Here is a 20,893-nt window from a genome sequence, read left to right on the forward strand (position 1 = left end):
TGATGTGAGGAAAACATTCAGAGTGTGGCGCTCTGCTGTTTTTTTGTGTAGCTGCCTTCACACAGCTTCTCCGCTGCTTTATCAACGAACGCCATATAAGGCCATCGTTTCTCCTTGCTTCGTGGTTCTGTACTGTTTTATTATTCGTTTAATACGATTGCTATAGTTATTGTGTAGCTATTTCAGACTAACTGTACTGTTTAGGTACCCATCTCCTTTATTTAATCCGCGGCTTGCACGCTATTTTTTCTTCATTTAATACGATTATAGTTATTTATTGATTCCCCTCTTTAGCTGACTGCCTGCTCATATAAGGCGCTCCGCTGGTTTTTTGTGAAGCAGCCTTTACACAGCTTCTCCGCTGTTTTATAAACGAACAACATATAAGGCCATCCTTTTCCCTTGCTTCACCAAGAAAGCTGCATTTTATTTAATCCACGGGTTCTCCGCTATTTTATTGTTCGTTTATTACGATTGTTATAATTCTCTTTATATAGCACGTTGTCAGTTCAGCAGTCCGGTTGTAATATGACGAAGCTGCGCAAGCTCACTCTTGAGAATGCAACGTATAGTTGTTCAGGAGAAAAGCAATCTTGCCTGAAATCAATCGCAAACTTTTTGTAGCATCTGTCCCTGAGACTTATTACTTGTCATCGCGAAGCAGAGCCTTACTGGAAATTGGAGGCATCTGAATTGAAATGGGAGATCAGAGGGTATAACGGGCATGTGAGGAATAAATTGAGTGTGGAGACACTCTAGAGACAGCGTGTGTATTAACTTGTGGATTTTTCTCTGAGTATTTGGTGGCAGCGTGACGAAGTTGCCTACGCAAGACCGCGTTAGCCGTGGAGCTCAGCTCGGAGCATGTTCTTTTCCTGCCTTGTCAAATGTGTAATGCGTTTTTTGAACAGGTTTGATGCATGGAAGTGATCACTTGTACTGCGTTCAGTCAGTGAGCTGCTGTCTTGTGTGATGTTGCGATGTCCACGGCTTCATTTAATGTTAGCTAAGACCCGGCACTTAAAAGATTCTCGCTACAGCAATTTTAACTCCGTTACAAAGTGATCCAAAGTCTCGTTTATACCTCGTGTCTTCTCATTAAACTTGTATCTCCCTAATAAAGTATTTCGACGAAGGCATGACAAACGGCAGCGGGAGCGTGCCCATAAACTTAATTTAAACTTACGGTTTACACCGTGCTTTGTTTCTGCAGTAGCTACACTTATGAATAAGCTTGTATGCGTTTTTGTTCAGCGCTCTTTGGGAGCTCTTCCTTCTTTTCTATTTACTGCGTTCACAGTCAGTTGATGTCATTACGTGGGAGGCATGATGATGTGAGACGCAGCTCCGCCCCCCATGGCCATTCAGCTAAAGTCCATTACAGTATATGGAGAAAAATAGGTTCCAGTTATGACCATTACGCGTATAATTTCGAAATGAAACCTGCCCAACTTTTGTAAGTAAGCTGTAAGGAATGAGCCTGCCAAATTTCAGCCTTCTACCTACACGGGAAGTTGGAGAATTAGTGATGAGTCAGTCAGTCAGTCAATCAGTCAGTGAGGGCTTTGCCTTTTATTAGTATAGATTAATGACTATATATATAAAATTTATTTATTGAAATTAATTTACACCACACTTTTTTTTCTGCAGAATCTAAAGAGGAAAATCCACTCTGCACACTAAGTGTTGCAGGCGAAAAGCTGCCTAATATGACTACAGAGATGCAGCTTCAGGTGAGTTGTGTTTTCACTGGAGAACATGATTTAAAATGTTTTGACATCGTCTGTGCCCTTAAAAAATCTGTGAGTAATGGGAAACCAAATGCTATTTACTTAATGTAGGAGTCTGCTAAGCTACATGATGAATAACGGTAATCTGTTTTGACATTTTAGGTCCTACAGTCAGCTATGTTCACTTTTGATTTAATAGAAAGTGTCCTGGCCAGAATAGAAGAGATCATCGAGGTGAAGGCAAAAAAATAATCAGAAGAAAAACTAGGTCAAATGATGCATCACTGGCACTATTATGTCTCTTGCTGTATATAGGATTTTTGACAAATGTGTGTTTATCTTTTTAGCAAAAAAATCAATGAATAAAGAGTGTTTCTATTTTTTTATTCAATAAAAATATAACGGTGTGTCAACACCAACAAGTAAACAGACTTATTTTTCTTGGTTAAATATACTATATATACTGCAGCATAGTTTTTGGGAGACCAGCTGAGATGCTGCCATTTAAAACAGTTGTTACCATACACATACATATACTGTACTAAGTTGTATATTTGACGTAATATTTATTAGCAGATATTAATTTCCTTTTCATTAACATAAAATCAAAGTTGTGAAGATAAAAATAAAACAGACGTCAAAATCATGACCAGTTACTGTATATAATATCAAGAAGCTAACATCAAAATTGTATTTCTTTAACATTCAACAGCAGTATACATGCTAAATACAGAATGATCTAAAACTAACACTATTGTTACAGTTACTTACAGTTGTATATTATAAGGCCTAGTATAAAGACAGTCCTATGTAACATTTCAGTTAGTCCACTACATATTGTATGCTATGTTTATTTAATACTCAAAATGTACACATTTTAAATTAATATTCTTAATATATACTCCTGTTTATACCAAATACAAGAGGCCTTGAGGTCCATTCCAGATTTTTAGATAATCATGGACTTCACTCACAGTCAAACTGCATCTTGCGAAGTACTTCCCACACAGGGCTTTGGTCAATAATATGAGCTCTAGCCAAAGATATACGGTCTCTAACACTGTCAATGCTAGGTTTACTTGTTACCTGTTTAAAAAAAAAATTAACAACATATACAGTAAAATATACATTTCAATGCTTCTTATAATTTCTTCATAATGTCAATAGTGTAATGAATGCTTTATGTATTCTAAAGTTGCTTATTATATGGCTACCTGCTAGTTTCACTATTCAATTTTTGAGTACAACTTTTACATTTTGCAGCTTAATTTAATGAATATAACACATAATGGAAAATTACACTGTTATCTACCTACCAGTTAAATGTGGTGTGTATTACCGTTACAGTCTGAAGCCCAAAACTGAGAAAGGACTACTGAAAAAAATGTTTATGGTATTTATAGCATGTATGTAGTAGGACAAACTACTAACATTCTGTAAAAGTGATCTTTTTCATTTTTTAGTTTCTGGTATGCAATCACATTGACAAAAATTTCAAAACCAGTTATTAGTAGCTTCAAGAAAAGTGTGTACCTAGAGCTGCATCATCGAGAAGAGCAGGTAGGCAGGTAAAAAGATGGATGGATGGATGGATGTACAGTATGCTTAACAAGAAACATGAAAGGTAACAATTTAATTTGACTCACTTGGGCAATAGTCGTCATGCTTCTTGTTATCTCTGTAGAATTATGAAGAGGTAATATACGAAGACTGCTTCCTAGGAATCTTCAAATGGTAAATATAATTTAGGCATAATGAAAAAACTCTCAGATATATGGCATATATAAATACTGAACATATATATATATATATATATATACACACACATACATACATACATATATACAGTGCATCCAGAAAGTATTCACAGTGCATCACTTTTTCCACATTTTATGTTACAGCCTTATTTAAAAATGGATTAAATTCATTTTTTTTCCTCAGAATTCTACACACAACACCCCCATAATGATGACGTGAAAAAAGTTTACTTGAGGTTGTTGCAAATTTATTAAAAATAAAAAAAACTGACAAATCACATGTACATAAGTATTCACAGCCTTTGCTCAATACTTTGTCGGTGCACCTTTGGCAGCAATTACAGCCTCAAGTCTTTTTGAATATGATGCCACAAGCTTGGCACACCTATCCTTGGCCAGTTTCGCCCATTCCTCTTTGCAGCACCTCTCAAGCTCCATCAGGTTGGATGGGAAGTGACAGTACACAGCCATTTTAAGATCTCTCCAGAGATGTTCAATCGGATTCAAGTCTGGGCTCTGGCTGGGCCACTCAAGGACTTTCACAGAGTTGTCCTGTAGCCACTCCTTTGATATCTTGGCTGTGTGCTTAGGGTCGTTGTCTTGCTGAAAGATGAACCGTCACCCCAGTCTGAGGTCAAGAGCGCTCTGGAGCAGGTTTTCATCCAGGATGTCTCTGTACATTGCTGCAGTCATCTTTCCCTTTATCCTGACTAGTCTCCCAGTTCTTGCCGCTGAAAAACATCCCCACAGCATGATGCTGCCACCACCATGCTTCACTGTAGGGATGGTATTGGTCTGGTGATGAGCAGTGCCTGGTTTCCTCCAAACGTGACGCCTGGCATTCACACCAAAGAGTTCAATCTTTGTCTCATTAGACCAGAGAATTTTGTTTCTCATGGCCTGAGAGTCCTTCAGGTGCCTTTTAGCAAACTCCAGGCGGGCTGCCATGTGCCTTTTACTAAGGAGTGGCTTCCATCTGGCCACTCTACCATACAGGCCTGATTGGTGGATTGCTGCAGAGATGGTTGTCCTTCTGGAAGGTTCTCCTCTCTCCACAGAGGACCCTCTGGAGCTCTGACAGAGTGACCATCGGGTTCTTGGTCACCTCCCTGACTAAGGCCCTTCTCCCTTGATCGCTCAGTTTAGATGGCCGGCCAGCTCTAGGAAGAGTCCTGGTGGTTTCGAACGTCTTCCATTTATGGATGATGGAGGCCACTGTGCTCATTGGGACCTTCAAAGCAGCAGAAATTTTTTTGTAACCTTCCCCAGATTTGTGCCTCGAGACAATCCTGTCTCAGAGGTCTACAGACAATTCCTTTGACTTCATGCTTGGTTTGTGCTCTGACATGAACTGTCAACTGTGGGACCTTATATAGACAGGTGTGGGCCTTTCCAGATCATGTCGAATCAACTGAATTTACCACAGGTGGACTGGTCACCTCCCTGACTAAGGCCCTTCTCCCTTGATCGCTCAGTTTAGATGGCCGGCCAGCTCTAGGAAGAGTCCTGGTGGTTTCGAACGTCTTCCATTTATGGATGATGGAGGCCACTGTGCTCATTGGGACCTTCAAAGCAGCAGAAATTTTTTTGTAACCTTCCCCAGATTTGTGCCTCGAGACAATCCTGTCTCAGAGGTCTACAGACAATTCCTTTGACTTCATGCTTGGTTTGTGCTCTGACATGAACTGTCAACTGTGGGACCTTATATAGACAGGTGTGGGCCTTTCCAGATCATGTCGAATCAACTGAATTTACCACAGGTGGACTGGTCACCTCCCTGACTAAGGCCCTTCTCCCTTGATCGCTCAGTTTAGATGGCCGGCCAGCTCTAGGAAGAGTCCTGGTGGTTTCGAACGTCTTCCATTTATGGATGATGGAGGCCACTGTGCTCATTGGGACCTTCAAAGCAGCAGAAATTTTTTTGTAACCTTCCCCAGATTTGTGCCTCGAGACAATCCTGTCTCAGAGGTCTACAGACAATTCCTTTGACTTCATGCTTGGTTTGTGCTCTGACATGAACTGTCAACTGTGGGACCTTATATAGACAGGTGTGGGCCTTTCCAGATCATGTCGAATCAACTGAATTTACCACAGGTGGACTCCAATTAAGCTGCAGAAACATCTCAAGGATGATCAGGGGAAACAGGATGTACCTGAGCTCAATTTTGAGCTTCATGGCAAAGGCTGTGAATACTTATGTACATGTGCTTTCTGAGTTTTTTTTTTTTTTTAATAAATTTGCAAAAATCTCAAGTAAACTTTTTTCACATTGTCATTATGGGGTGTTGTGTGTAGAATTCTGAGGAAAAAAATGAATTTAATCCATTTTGGAATAAGGCTGTAACATAATATGGAAAAAGTGATGCACTGTGAATACTTTCTGGATGCACTGTATGTATGAATGTATAATTAATATATATATATATATATATATATATATATATATATATATATCACAGTCAGGTTAATTTAATTGGATTGCTCAACAACTCTGGGGTTTGAGACTGAATCAGTCCATTACCTTAGCCACTAATAAAACACAGATTTGTACATTAACAATAGTGGGCATAAGACCAAGCAGTAACTTGCAAGTTTGTTTTTTTTTTCTTCAAATTATTTCCTAGTCTACTATAAATAATTTAAAATATATATATATCACCTCTTGCCTTTTCTGTGACTATAAAAATTAAAATTGTTTTTTCATATTCAGTTTTAAATGCTCCATCTGGCTATGAAAGGACCAGTAAATTAAGTGGTGATTACATTAATCAACTAAATGTATCATATGATTCTTACTTTCACTAAACAGTGGCATTTAGGCTATCTGTTTATCATAAGGATTTTTATGTAAGAGTTACTACAGCACTAAAGAATTTGGCTCTGTTAACTGTACTTTAAAGAAAACAAATCCCTGCTGCTGATCCCCCTTTCTTGATCAACAACTTTGATGCTACAAAATTGACTTACTGAACAAGAAAGATGTAATGGTAATAAACATTAATTACACAGTCATTATTTAAAATGAAGCATCAGAAAAATCTACAACCATTTTTACTTTCTTGTATACGAAGTATAGGGAGAGTATTGATAGATAGATAGATAGATAGATAGATAGATACTTTATTAATCCCAAGGGGAAATTCACATAATCCAGCAGCAGTATACTGATACAAAGAAACAATTTTAAATTAAATAGTAATAAAAATGGAAAAAAAAAATTATTGTAATTGTCCAAAGAAACAATGCCGAGATCTCAAACTTTTTATGACATCCCTAAGTCCGAAAATACAATTTTTGGAATTATGTCTGTGTGTGTGTGTGTGTGTATGTAAACAAGATAACTTGAGTACGCTTTCACTTAGGTCAGCCAAATTTTGAATACAAGGTTCAAAACATAGATTTGTATGAACTTTTGGGCTATTTCCGTTAAGCGGAAGTGGTACTTTACCTTTTATTCATGCAGCTGTAGAGTCCGATTTACTTTACTTTTATAGTAATTGTTCAAAATAGTATTAATTTGATTTGTGGTTGATGGTTCTTTAATGTACATAATTTCAAAATATAATCATTGTCTTTCAGTTTATTCCTCAAATACAGAATCCATCCCCAAAAAAGTCTAAGGGAGACCACTCCCGATTATTTTAGTTGTTACAGGAATGAATTACTGGATATGAAAAAGCTGGGCAGAAAATTACTAAGGCCAAAATCTGAATATATTAGAATATTTTGAAAGGTACAATAATATATGCTTTGAAAATATAATACCTCTGCTGAATTGTGGACAGCACTTTCCATTCTTTCTCTCCATAAAGTGAAGCTAAAAGCAGAAGAAAGCTGTTTCTGTGTACATGCAAGAACTTTTCAATTTTTTCAAAAACACCTGCTTCCTCTAGCATGTCGGAGAATTCCATTGTGTCTATGATCATAAATGCAACACCTAAACAAACATAAAATGTCATTAATGCGTGATGTTTTATATTTGAAAAAGCTTACATTATATGACATAAAAACTCTAAGCAGGCATACACATTCAATGAGGCTGTATTTATCCAATGCCCCAGATATGTGTCCTCATCCACACTAAGGGCAATGATCTTTATGTGCTTACCAATTTACAAGAATTTAGCTTTTACATTATCTCACTTTGAAAGTTGAGGAAATGTAAGAATCGGTGTATTCCTTGATGCTCTGAAAGGTGTGCAACATTTGGTACAAAATTCGAGAAATGTTGTTTTTTGACATACCAAAATCATCACTATTGCAAAGCTGCATTTTACATGTAAAATTACCAACACTTTCATTTCAGCAAACAGCTTGTGGCTTCTCTATGTAGATGGAGTGATCACATAATGTACAAGTATTGTTATGAAATTGATTTCTTCTTTTTCAAAAAGATTTCTTTTTACAAGTTCCTTTCTTTGAATGTGCATTCTGATCACTGCCTGAATGGTATTTTCTGACAGCTCCTAGTGAGTTTGAACTAGCTCTCCTACATATTGGTGAAGTAAAAAAATAGTTTCCTAAACTAGGAAAATGGATAAAATATTTTCAATTTTACACCTAAGGATAAGGCCAGATATGCATCACTCTGTGCTTTTTGTGCCAAGTAGGGCCATTTTCCTACTTTGAGATCCTTGGCAAATATGGCCAATGGTGGTAGAAGATGAAGTCAAAAGAAAAACATAAAATATGTAAGAACTGAAAACCTCCTCAAGTTATCCCAATCAACCTGTGTGCTTCTACATATCAATTTGTCAGAAACAGCAAGTTTAAGGCCCACAAGGAATAAAACTGACTAGATACTCTTTTTTTAAACAAGTTTATTTTCACTGTTACCCTGTTTCATTTTATCATTTATACAGTATTATGCTTATCTTCTCCCTGCCCTGTTAAATGATTTATGAAAGAAAATACTTTATGAGAAAAATGAAAAAATCCTGGGAGACTGAAAAAGTTATAGTTATATAGAATAGCTGTTTTGATCTTTATATGAAATTAAATTTTAAAAATGTCATATTGTGACCATTTAGCCTTTATATGGGCTACACACTACTTCCCCGGAACGCTTGGTGGCTGCTCCCCTGCGATGCATTGGGACCACAGGCATGGGACTTCGGAGCTCAGCCTTGTTGGGCTCTATGGCCACTGCCAGGGGGAGCTGCACGGCTTCCTGAGCCCATCTGGGCAGCAATGCAGCCACACCCGGAAGTGCAGCCAGATGCAGGTTATCAAGCACCTGCAGCACTTCCGGGTGGGCTATAAAAGGAGCCAGCACCCACCACTCTTACAGCCAGAGTCAGGAGGAGTGGTGGTGAAGAGAGTAGTGTGCCTTTTGTTTTGGTTTGTGCTATGTGGGACTGTGCTTTGGCTGAAGAAAAATAAATATTTGTTTTATTTTTACGCATGCCTCCCTGTCTCTTTGTGCCGGGTCTGGTGCCTATATAGCGCCTTTTCACACAAGGCAAAATGTGGTACAGGATTCTTACAGTTCCAATGGCAGTATAAGAAAGGAAACAACATCAGAAAATTAATTGAGAATGGGTATTACATCCACACAACTCAAAAGAAAGCAGTAAGAGGGTCAAATTATATAAAACCTTAGACAACTTAGTTAAAATATTTTTTCCAGGAATGTCTATAAATGTCTATAAAGTCAAAACATGTAGCCAAATAAAGCTCGAGTCTAGCAGCACCTCTCACATATACAGAAGGATCCAGTCCTGGGTTATTTTAATATGGCTCAGGAAGGTGTGTATGTAATTTTAAATGTTTGAGCATAGTTTGAAAAGGAATGCATTGTTTGTACCATGGCTCTCCTCACACCCGTGACTGGAAAATTATGAGCTTGTTTGGGTGTTCCTTTAAGGGGTTGTTTTGTTTTGTTCTTCTCTCTATAGAAGTATTAATCATGTCACTATATTACAAATAAACAGTTTAGTTTTGGAAACTGAAAAAAACTGTGATCAGCCAGGTGGCAACCTGCATTTTTCTCAAAACACTATGAATAGCAAAAAATTTGATACATCAACTTTCAAAGCTTCTAAGTGTCCTGATCCCATACTCAACCCTAAAGGAAAATGCTTGGTAATTCAATAAATAAGGAAAGCTTTGCTGTTATGGGTTGTGGCAGACGACCAGGGACCTTGCCCCACCAGGCCGCTTATATCAAGGAAGGACCAGGAAAAGGGGCAATATCTTACCTGGATGCAAGAGGGCAGCCCCCCTGATTTCCATCAAGGGCCATGGATACGGAGCTGGGAAGCTCAACCCTGTGGGGGTACGTGGCCCCACCAAGGGGCTACCTGGATGGTTCCTGAGCCCTGGAAGACAGCACTTCTACCACACCAGGAAGTGCTGCCGCCCCAGGAACTGTGAACACCCGGAGTGCTTCCAGGTCCAAGGGCAGCACGTCCACCCCACCAGGAAGTGCTGCTGGAAGACCATCACCGAGCACCTGGAGCATGATAAAAGGGGCCGCTTCACTCCCTTCGAGGAGCTGGACTTGGGAGGAGGAAGACGGAGCTTGCGAGAGAGGAGTGGAGGCGGCCAAAGAGAGAAAAAGACTGAGGATCAGTGTGTGAGTGGGTGGAACCAACTGTAAATAAACCCGTGTGTTTAGGACATTGATGTCGTGTCTGTCTGTGGCCGGGCTAGCTTTTTACAGGGTATAATTATCGATAACAACACCAAACCTCAAATTCTCACAGTTCTGAACATGTACTTTTTTACCAAGACTGAAGATGATACATATTATTAAATACACATAGAGGAGAGTGTGTGCAAGTGTCTGTGGTATTTAGAATACAAACCACTAAATATGAAGCTTTTATATTTGGTAAGGTTATGGACAGTATAGTGCAAGTCTGAGAAAAATGAATACATCTCAAATAGTCAAAAAATTGGATCATTAGTCTCATATTTATAGAATTTCTGGTGGTGTTGAATAACTAGAGAATGAAACTCCATCGCTAGTCTTAAAATTAATTGTGCTAGCTTGATAGAAATATTTTTAAAAACTTGTATATGCTTCTGAAAGATACTCATTTTAGCTGCATTAATTTTTACCACACGTGAGACAGATATGATGATGTTTTAGTTGTAAACATCCCACATGATACTCTGTAAGATAAAAATAAGTTTTCTTTAGCAAGTGGGATGCAATGACAGGAAGTTGACATTGTTTAGAAAACTTTGTATGTTATTTTCTGAAGATGCTTTTACTGCAACTTCTCTTGGCTTTGAAAATCCTCTAATATTTACCCATTACCTAATATTGATTGGGCATGATGAGTGATGTTCATAAATTTTGCAGAAAAAATATTTTATAGGAACTTACCTCATGAACTGAACTTAATCTGGGACAGGTCTGTTTACAAATAAAACTCCCAGAGAAAATACAAACAGAGGAAAAGGTATTCCATAACACCATCATACATTCTGACATACGTTAAATATATACTTTGTTTCACAATCGAGAGTAAATTTAACTTAAATATAATATAAAAGAAAATGAGGGGATATTATCAGGTTTTCTTAACAGTATTTTCCTCCTAAAATGTATTTACTTTTTTAACAATTTTATTTCATGAAAGGGTTTGTGGAGGCTGGAGACAATTCCACTAACACTGACAGCAAGATAAGAACCGAAAAAATACTCTTGCCAAGCCAAGCCAATTTAAAGACAACAACAACCTACAACAAGCCCACACTGTCAAAGAAAAATGTGAAAATTACATTTAGATATTACCTGAGCTAGAATTTGTGCTGTATACTCTAGAGCTGTGGTTCTCAGGTTTAGGGAGGAAAATCCACAGATAAGGGACAATTAGTTCAAGTTCAAGTATTTCATTATCATTGTGTAACATAACAAAAGTACTGTTATGACAACCCCAAAGGTGCATTTAAAGAACAGAATAGAAGTAACAATTTAAAAACAGAATTCAAGTGAAACAAAGGAAAAAATACAATAATCATACAAAATATATAAAATATTTTCAAATATGTTGTATAATACAGTAGTAAGTGATCAAGTAACCAGAGCAATTATTGCCAATGTACAGTAGCATAAATTCTTAATGAATAGTATATTGTATTATATTAGTATATTGCACATTACCAATACAGACTATTTTTAGTCTGTTTGTGTGCATGCGGATTGATCTAAAGTGTCCACCTGATGGGAGAAGCTCAAACAAAGAATTTCCAGGATGAGTATTATCTTTGATAATGTTTTTGGCCCTTCTCACACAGCAAGTCTTATACAAGAGCTCGAGTGATGCCAGTTCATTGCCAGTGATGATCTCTGCTGTTTTTACAACCCACTTCAGGGCTTCTTTAGCAGCCATGGGGCAGCTGTTACACCAAGCCATCGTGTAGTTTTTCAAGATGCTCTCTATAATGCATCTATAGAAATTGACTAGCAGCATCTGGGGAAAGTTAGCTCTCCTTAGCTTCCTCAGAAAACAGAGACAAGACACAACCTAATGCATTTCTGGATGCATTACAGATACCACAACTAGATACTCTCTGTGCAGAGGAATTGGATAAACCTTTTGCACTGTCAGAATTACTAAATTCACCTCAGAGTGGGAAAGCAGCAGGCTCTGATGGCTACCCTGACAAATTTTCTAAAACAAAATTTCAATTAGGATAGCTCCCCTTTTATTACATTGACAGAAGCTAGAGACAATACAATTCTACCTCAAACCTTTCCTCAAACTTTAATTACCGTATTTCCAAAGCAAAATAAGGAGTTATTACAATGTGCATCACACAGACCAATTTTACATTTTAATAATGATGTTAAGATACTCTCCAAAGTCCTAGCTAGAAGGATTGAGAAACTGCTTCCTTTAGCAATATCACAAGACCAAACTGGATTTATTAAAGGCAGACACTTAGCTTCCAATCTTCAATGCCTCTTTAATGTAATACATTCACCAACAAAGTCTAACACTCTGGAGATATTATTATCGCTGGATGAAGAAAAAGCACTTGATATGGTTTAATGAAACTAACTTTTCACCATATTGGAGAAATTTGGGTTTGTGCTGAACATTTGTGCATGAATCAAGCTACTGTATACCAGTCCACAAGCTTCAGTTTGTATTATCAACATTAATTCAGACTACTTCAAACTAGAACATGATACTAGACAAGGATGTCCCTTGTCACAATGCTTTCTGCTATCACCATTAAGCCACTAGGAGTTCACTATCAAAATGCTTATGAAACAAAAGGGATTAATAGAGAAGGAATTGAACAGAAAATTTCTCTATATGCAGATGATATGGTACTGTATACATCCGATTCACAAATACTGTGCCTGTAGTCCTAACAGCACTAACTGAACTTCAAAAGATTTTTGGTCTCAGAATTAATTTGAACAAAAGCATGCTCTTTCCATTGAATTCTCAAGCACACAATATTAGATAGGACACCTTCCCTTTTATCATCACAGATCAGTTTAAATACCTAGGGGTAAACATCACAAATAAACATAAAACTCTTTATCAACAAAATTGTGTTGTCTGCATGGAAAAAAATAAGCAGGACTTGCATAAATGGTCTACCTTCCATCTCACTTTAGCAGGAAGAATTAACAATGTCAAGATAAATATCCCTCCTAAGCTTCTTTTTCAATTTCAGAACATTCCAATATACATTAATAAATCATTTTGTAACAAATTAGATTCAAACATTATCTCATTTATTTGGAATTCAAAGCATCCATGTATACAAAAGGCAACCCTACGAAGAAGGTGGCGTGGCTATACCTAACTTTCAATTTTATTACTGTGCGGCAAATATACAAGCTATAAAAACCTGGGGCCTTGTGCATAACGCCGTGCATAGAATTCGCACTATAACCTGACGTAAGCACAAAAGCCAAAATGTGCTTACGCACAGAAAATTCCAGATGCAGGAATCTGTGCGTTCGCCAACTTCCACTTTCTTCTGCTACATAAATCCTGGTCAGCGTGAAAAGTAACGCACGTGCATGCGCCTGCTGCCCCACCCCAACTCCTCCCAGAATTACGCCTCTTTGAATATGTAAATCAATATAAATAATCCTTAAGCTCAGCGTTCTGTGAAAAGACAATGGGAAAAGCACAGGGGAAAACAGAATTTCAGTGAATACCAAGTGGAGGAAAAGAAAAATGTACCATGAGCTGAGTTTCAACAGTGGTTTAAACACCAAAAGGAAGTCGATCGAGTGACATAGCGTGTCGGAGAAACTCGAAAGCTCAAGTTCACAAAGTCGCACAGTGCCCAAAATAATAAAGAAGTTGGCAGATATCAAAGTCGCCGTGAAAAGGCGAGTTGTAGCCCACCGTCTGAGTTTCATATGAAAACGCATTAGGGTACGGAGAAAAAAAAAACAGGCACACAGTGGGGAAAAAAGCACGAAATGTCAAGTTTAATCTCGAAATTTCCACTTTAATCACGTAGTTTATTTTGTCATTAAAGTAGAACATCATAAACTTCATCTTAAAATCGTTTAATTTACTAGTTTCTCAAATCCCATCGTAACTAAAGTAGCACGTTAAATGCTTTGTTTTGTATTTGATCTTATATGTGCTCTATGTGTGTGAATCACTACCTGCTTAAACCAGCTTTTTCTTCCTCCGACAGGACACAGAATGCATTACATTCGTGATATTACAGCTCTCTGAATAATTTAAATACTGAGATGTATACTTGATATAATTTTCATAATGACAGGAATTAAAGCATGTTCTTAAACATGGGAACGCAGTGGCGCAGTGATTGTGCGCGATCTTCGATAAAATAATTTATTGCAGCAGTATGTCTCTTTCAAACGTACTAACCTCCAATTCCTGTCCTTCCTTTTCTTACTTTTAATACCCAATCGCCACACAATCAGCACTGTAATAGACGTTAAGCCATCTGTAAGCTTATAACGCCAATTCTTCAAAACTTTTAAGGAACATTGAAATATCTTCATAGTACATGTTTAATTATTCTGTCCTTCACGCCAGTCCCAGTGAAGCGTACAGTGTGAGGCAGGAACAATCCGTTAGCAGAGTGCCAGATCCTTGCTAGCACAGTGACTCCATGTCCTTTAATTATTAACAATACAGATTATTTAAATGAAGTTAAAGTTTTACCCTTATAATATAATAAACATACAGTATTTTGTTGCATTTCATCTTTAAAATATCATCATCATATGTAAATACACGCTTTATAAAGTGACTCAGGTTGTGCAATATTATAACTGTAGTACAAGTTTACAGTGAGGTAATTGTACTTATAAGTACAAAGCGTTCTACAAGGACAAGTTGATGGACTGATAGAGTGCATTTATAGTTCTTGGGATGAAACTGTTTCTGAACCACGAAGTCTGTACAGGAAAGGTTTTGAAGCGTTTGCCATGTGAGCAGCAGTTCAAATAGAAAGCATGGCTGAGGCAGCGTGTGCTTGATGCTGTATACCGATAATTCTCTTTCCGATCAGCTGCTCCGAGTGGTGCAGTGAGAGTAATATGGAAAAGGATGATCCGCTGTGGCAACCCCTCACATTAGTAGCTGGAAGAAGAAGAAGGTGCAGTGAGAATAACAACGCTAAAGCAGCTATGGTATTTAGAATAGTTTGACCATTCTGTGGACCATTATATTGTTACAGCTTAATAAAGTCAGATACCTTAAACTTATAAATAATATGCAGTTAATTTCAGTGTATTTATAAAGCCGCGGCAGGGATGTGCATATGAAAAAGAAAGATAAACCACACAGGAACAGTAGCACTGCTTTGACACTGGGTGCCGCCAGTCTGCAAAACTGAGCGGAGAACTTGCGTATGATAGGGTATGAGGTACTTTGGAAATGTGCGTGACTTTACCCCAAGTTCAGGTTTTATACATCACGATTTGAACGTGGAAACGTTCTTACACAACATTTCTGTGCGTACGCACCGTTTATACAAGGCCGCTGGACACCGACACAAATAGATAAATAGACACAGGCTTGGTCCGCAATAGAAATAAAATCCTGCAGTACTTCATTATATTCCTTGCTTTGTACCCCAATAAATACAAGTCATCCCCAATATACTAACAACCCAATTGTGCTTCACTCACTCAGAATATGGAACCAATGTAGGAAGTATTTTATGAAAGAAAAGGTTTTATCTGTGGCAACTCTGCACGAGAACCACCTTTTTCCATCCTTTCAAACGTACACAGTTTTTAATGTCTGGAAAATATTTGGGATTAAATAACTTAAGAGATCTGTACATAGATGTCTTTGCATCCTACGAACAATTACACTCCAAATTTAACTTTCCAGCAACACATTTCTTTCACTGCCTTCATATTAGACACTTTGTTAAGCAAAATCTGTATGACCTTGAGCAAGGCCCTTAACCTGCAATTGATGAGTGCTTTGAGTAGTGAGAAAAGCGCTATATAAATGCAAAGAACTTAATTTAAAATTTCCCTCATCTCCCACCTACCTCTATTCCGGAAAAGTATTAGTCAGTCTTGAGGACTCCGACAGCATTTCCGTAATATATAAAAACATTTTAAAGTCCCCTCCCTTTCAAAGATCATACAGTACAGTGGGTAAAGGATCTCTCACTCAACATCTCAGAAAAGGAGTGGAAGGTAGCAATGTACAGAATTCACTCGAGCTCCATATGCACAAAGCATACAATTATTCAACTTAAAATTATATATTGAATGCATCTGTCTCGTTTAAAATTGTCCAAAATGTTTCCAGGGCAAGATCCAACCTGTGAATGTTGCAATCAAGTTCCAGCCTCATTCGGCCATATGTTTTCGGCCTGCACCAAATTAACATTATTTTGGATCAAAATCTTTAAATGCCTTTCAGACAACCTTGGTGTCACAATATCTCCTAATCCATTAACAGCTGTGTTTGGTGTACTTCCAGATGGGCTTAAAGTAGAGAAGGACAAACAAACTGTAATTGCCTTTACATCAATATTGGCACGTAGACATCTTTCTCAACTGGAAGAATCCTAACCCACCTCTTTTAAGTCAGTGGGTAACTGATGTTATGTATTATTTGAAATTGGAAAAAATCTAATTATCACTTAGAGGATCTGTGCAAAACCTTTTTAAAACATTTTATAATAGGCATTTTAATTGAGGAAGCAGATTATCTCCCCTCTTTTTATTCTATTCATTTTTATTCACTTATTTACATAGTTTTATTATTATTGAAGTTTTACTCTGCTGGCCTAGCTCTCTTTCTCATGGGTGGGGGTTGATTTGTTTCAAACCTAGCTTTGTTAAACTTGACTTTCTTGTATGGAATGTTATTTGATTTTAATAAAATCAGAGGTGTTGCTGTGCTTTGCCTATTACAACTAATGTGTTGTCAGCCCAGGACAGGTCTTCTGAGATGGTGACACCAAGAAACATAAAACACGAAACTCTCTCCACTGCCTCTGTACTGATCATTGTTGGACCATAACTGGTCTTTGTATTGGTCCAAAACTCCAGAACAACTTCTTGATTCTTTTAGCTATTGAAGAACATGCTGTCAGGTTCTGAATCTCTTTCCTATTTGCAGCTTCATTGTTGTCAGATACAAGCCCAGTGGCAGTCATATCATCTGCAAATTTAACAATAATGTTAGATTCGTGGATGTGTTGACAATTATGGGTGAAGAGTGTGTAGAGGAGGGGACTCGGTACACTGTCTTGTGGCACACCGGTGCTCATGGTAAGGGTGGAGGATATGTGTTTGTCCAACCTGATAGAATGAGGAAGGCTGGTGAAAAAATCTAGTAACCAGTTGCATATGGAGGGAGCAACGCCTAATGCATAGTGATTTTTGATCAGCTGGGTAGGTATGATAGTGCTAAATGCCAAGCTGTAGTCAAAGAAAATGTATGTAGAGCCACAAAGATGGCATCCTTAGTTCATCTGTTTGTCAGGTAGGCATACTGGTGTTGGTGTAGATCAGCTGGAATGAAGATTTTGATGTGGGTGATTACCAGTCGTTCAAAGTACTTTGCAATGACAGGGGTGACAGTGACTGGTCTATAGTCATTAAGACATGTTATCCTAGGTTTATTTTGGAAAAGGCACAATGGTCATGTATTTCAGGCATGTGGGGACTATACATGAAGAGAACAAGAGAGGTTGAGTATCACTGTACATACCTTTTCTAGTTGGTAAGCACAGGCCTGAAGGACATGTCCCTGTACATTATCAGGACCTGCTACCTTCCTTATGTTGATGTTGTTGTGTGCCCGGCACACCTCATGTACATCTAGGACCAAAGGCTGTGAGTCTCCAGTCTTTTGAGGCTGGTTATTGTCCTTGTGAAACCATGCAATGAAACTGTTAAGTTCCTCTGCTAGGTTTGCATTGTTATTGGCCAGCATATATCGTATGTCATTCTTCTTTTTGTAACTCACTATTAATCGGATTCCTTGCCACATCTGCTGTGAGTCTGTGTTACTGTTAAAGTCCCCAATAGGAAAATAACAAAGGAGTGGTAGGCATTTAAAATTACTGCAAAAATACAAGTATTTCAAAATTTCTTATGAATACAAAATTCATACTGCTGTGCTTTTCTGAAAGCATAATAAAGTAAAAAAAAAAACACATTTATAAAAATGTGATCTAATTTTGATGAATGTTAAACTGGAATAATTATATTTCTTCTTAAAAATTCTGGTGCATATTTGGGGGAAAAGTTGTTTTGTTTTAATATTTATTTATTGATTGATTTTCTATGAAAAGCAAAATTTATCCCACCACAAAACTAAAGTACTATCTATCTATGGCGGAGTGGTGGCTCTGAGGCTAGGGATCTGCACTGGCAGTCAGAAGGTTGCCGGTTCGAATCCTGTAAACGCCAAAAGTGACTCCACTATGTTGGGCCCTTAACCTGCAATTGCTCCATCCTGGGTATGACCATCCCTGCATGTAGGCCCTCCAACCTGCAAGGAAAACCAGGGGGTTGGTGGCAGAATTGGCACTACAGCCACCATAAAAAACCTCACACGGTTCCACTTCATCTGAACTAGTGTGGTGCTGAGGTGTCATTGCATGGCTGCACTCGGGTCCTAATCTGGATCCTGAGTTGGTTTGTCGTGCGGTGGGTGCAGCAATGCACTGTATCAGCGCCTGCTCCTAACCTCTATCTATGACAGCCAAATTACTGCTTGCATATGCTTAAACTGGTAATGTTAGTCAGCAAAATAAAACCAATATAGAAGAATCTAAAAAAGTATTACTTGCAAATCTGGGTAGTCTTAAAACAAGATTACAAATGATATTATTAGAATTCCAATTAATAATATGATGACCAATTTAAAGCGATGGGATGAATGGCCCAGTTTCTAGGAGATTTATTCAGAGGAAGCTAAAGTTGGCATGTAAAGTCATTTCAAATATACAGGCAGAATGAATAATTTAACGGCAATGTAGAAGTATGAGGGATGTCTTTATACTGAATATCTGAGGGGGTGAAATCACGGTAGGGATGAATTATCTTTCATTACTGACATATTTTTCACATTAGTATCTTTTTAGATTTTATGTCTTCCAACACAATGTCACTAACCACAAATTATAAATGTATAGGTTAAAAAGAAACATTGGAATACACTGTCAGCCAGCAGAGCTCCCCAGATTTCAACCATATCAAACACATTTATGATGAAGCTTGATGAATAGTTATGGTTAAGAGGGAATACAAAGACCAAGAGAAGTCCAAAAGTCTTCCATGACCCACTGACACAGCAAGATCAGAATGAGACATCATCATCATTAGGAACAGAATACAAATCTAAATATTCAGTACCCCTATTTTTTCATTTTTACCAGAAAGGGGGAAGATGACTGATCCTGCTTCAACACACTCTGAGTATCGAATCCGATGCTGTTGATTGGAGAGTAAATATGCAACCTCATGATTCTACAAACAAACAAAGAAATACTCCATTTAAACAAAATGTGTCCTCCAATAGTGAAAAGGTTTTCTTTTGGAGAAAATTTTTTTTTTTAGTTGGCACCTATTGCTAGTAACACAGCACCAGCTAAACTGTGGTGGCAGTATTGCCAACTCTGGAAATCAGTGTCTTGTGCAACCCGTCCAAATTGCCTTTCACAAAAATTTGTGTAAGAAGGTGGTGGAGATGAGATGCTGAGATGTTCAGTCATGTGTGATAAAGATGGGTAACACGTATAATGAAGTGTGTCAGTAGCACTTACACACAGTATTTAACACATTTTTTATGCATGGTTTACTTCATCAAATAGCACTTAAAGGATAACAGCATAAGACCAACCCACCCTATGGTTTATTACTTATATTCTCGTAAAGTATCATCTACTTTAAATAAAGAAACATAAGAAGGTGGCCCCCTGGCAGCTTTTAATATCCAATTGTTTTCATAGTTTTTTTCTTTTTAAACTCTAGAACACAGACAAGTGATGAGAGAGATACTCAGGGTAATGGAGAGGACTGAACTAATTGGTGTGCACTACCTTGTGCTCTCTGTAGCCCTTTTTCTGTTTGCTCACATAATAAAATCTTTTCTAAGGATTTTGTCTCCCTCAACCCAGAATGTAAAAACGGTAAAGTCTCTCTGTGACACACATATACACCGAAATAATGGACACAGATCTGATGTTACGTCCTTAACACATCCCTCTATAATGTAACTCACTTTAATGGAGTTCACTCGGGACCCTCTCAGCTGCGTGGTACACACACTTGAACACGGTTAGTTCAAAGTTTGTGGTTAGCATGACGAGCACTGTGCGAAGAAAACAGGCACCGTGCAAGATTCATTGGGGAAAAAAAGAAACACACAAACCCCACTCTGGCAGCAATGGCCATCGGTAACGCGTGGCGTACACCGAGAGGAGGCATGACGTGCACTTTAATAGAACTTACAGCATTGAGATTATTGTCAGTTTAAACCGTGTAAGTCACACCGGTCTGTTTATAACAAACAATACTTTTCGTTTAAGAATAAAACAACGCCCAGAGGATGTATTCTTTCGATCAATCGGCTCTATAGCATTTTAATCAGACGGCTGCCGCTCACAAATACGAGCTCAATGCACTTCACTATTTCAATTTATGGAATAACTGTTTTGAAATTACAAACTTGCCACTTTGATGCAGTATGACCTGTTAGGTGCTTTTAAAACGGGCCCTTTTTTGCTTTCAGGAGTATTGCTACACTCTAGTCGTTTGAGCCCCTCTATGCTTGCGCGCTGACACGCCGCAGGGAGGCGTCAACGCTTCACCTGAAGGCTCGTGCTGACGATGACCGTTGTCTTCCACCTTCGGCCTTCACTTCCAGCCTGCTCCATGATGAAGTACCCACTGGGTGAACAGAGGCATCAAACGTGGGTTTAGCCTGTCCCGGCGCAATACTGCTCGACCTC

General features: G+C 38.1%; 2 protein-coding genes across 2 annotated transcripts in view; one reads left to right on the forward strand and one right to left on the reverse strand.

The window, feature by feature from the left end:
- Positions 1–2,157, forward strand: part of glmna (glomulin, FKBP associated protein a) — a 51,072-nt gene extending 48,915 nt beyond the window's left edge. The window contains exons 18-19 of the mRNA XM_039734429.1: positions 1,651–1,733; positions 1,893–2,157. Of these exons, the coding sequence (XP_039590363.1) occupies positions 1,651–1,733; positions 1,893–1,982 (173 nt within the window). The 3' untranslated portion in view covers positions 1,983–2,157. The remainder of the gene's footprint in view (positions 1–1,650; positions 1,734–1,892) is intronic.
- Positions 2,158–2,541: 384 nt separating this feature from the next.
- LOC120514200 (uncharacterized protein C1orf146-like) lies at positions 2,542–20,893 on the reverse strand. The gene is made up of 5 exons (XM_039734430.1): positions 20,753–20,893; positions 19,316–19,409; positions 7,253–7,424; positions 3,377–3,455; positions 2,542–2,816 (listed from the first exon to the last, which is right to left on the reverse strand). The coding sequence occupies exons 1-5, from the start codon at positions 20,816–20,818 to the stop codon at positions 2,697–2,699; spliced, it is 531 nt and encodes a 176-aa protein (XP_039590364.1). The 5' UTR covers positions 20,819–20,893; the 3' UTR covers positions 2,542–2,696.

This window comes from Polypterus senegalus, chromosome 14, assembly GCF_016835505.1.
Source record: "Polypterus senegalus isolate Bchr_013 chromosome 14, ASM1683550v1, whole genome shotgun sequence".
NCBI classification, from domain to species: domain Eukaryota; kingdom Metazoa; phylum Chordata; class Cladistia; order Polypteriformes; family Polypteridae; genus Polypterus; species Polypterus senegalus.

Coding starts and splice junctions, on each gene's coding strand:
- LOC120514200 (XM_039734430.1), bottom strand. CDS start 20,818: ATGGAGCAGGCTGGAAGTGAAGGCCGAAGGTGGAAGACAACGGTCATC. Junction 7,425..19,315: donor AGTCATCTTCCCCCTTTCTG/GTAAAAATGAAA, acceptor ATGTTTGTTTAG/GTGTTGCATTTATGATCATA. Junction 3,456..7,252: donor CTGTCCACAATTCAGCAGAG/GTATTATATTTT, acceptor TACCATTTGAAG/ATTCCTAGGAAGCAGTCTTC.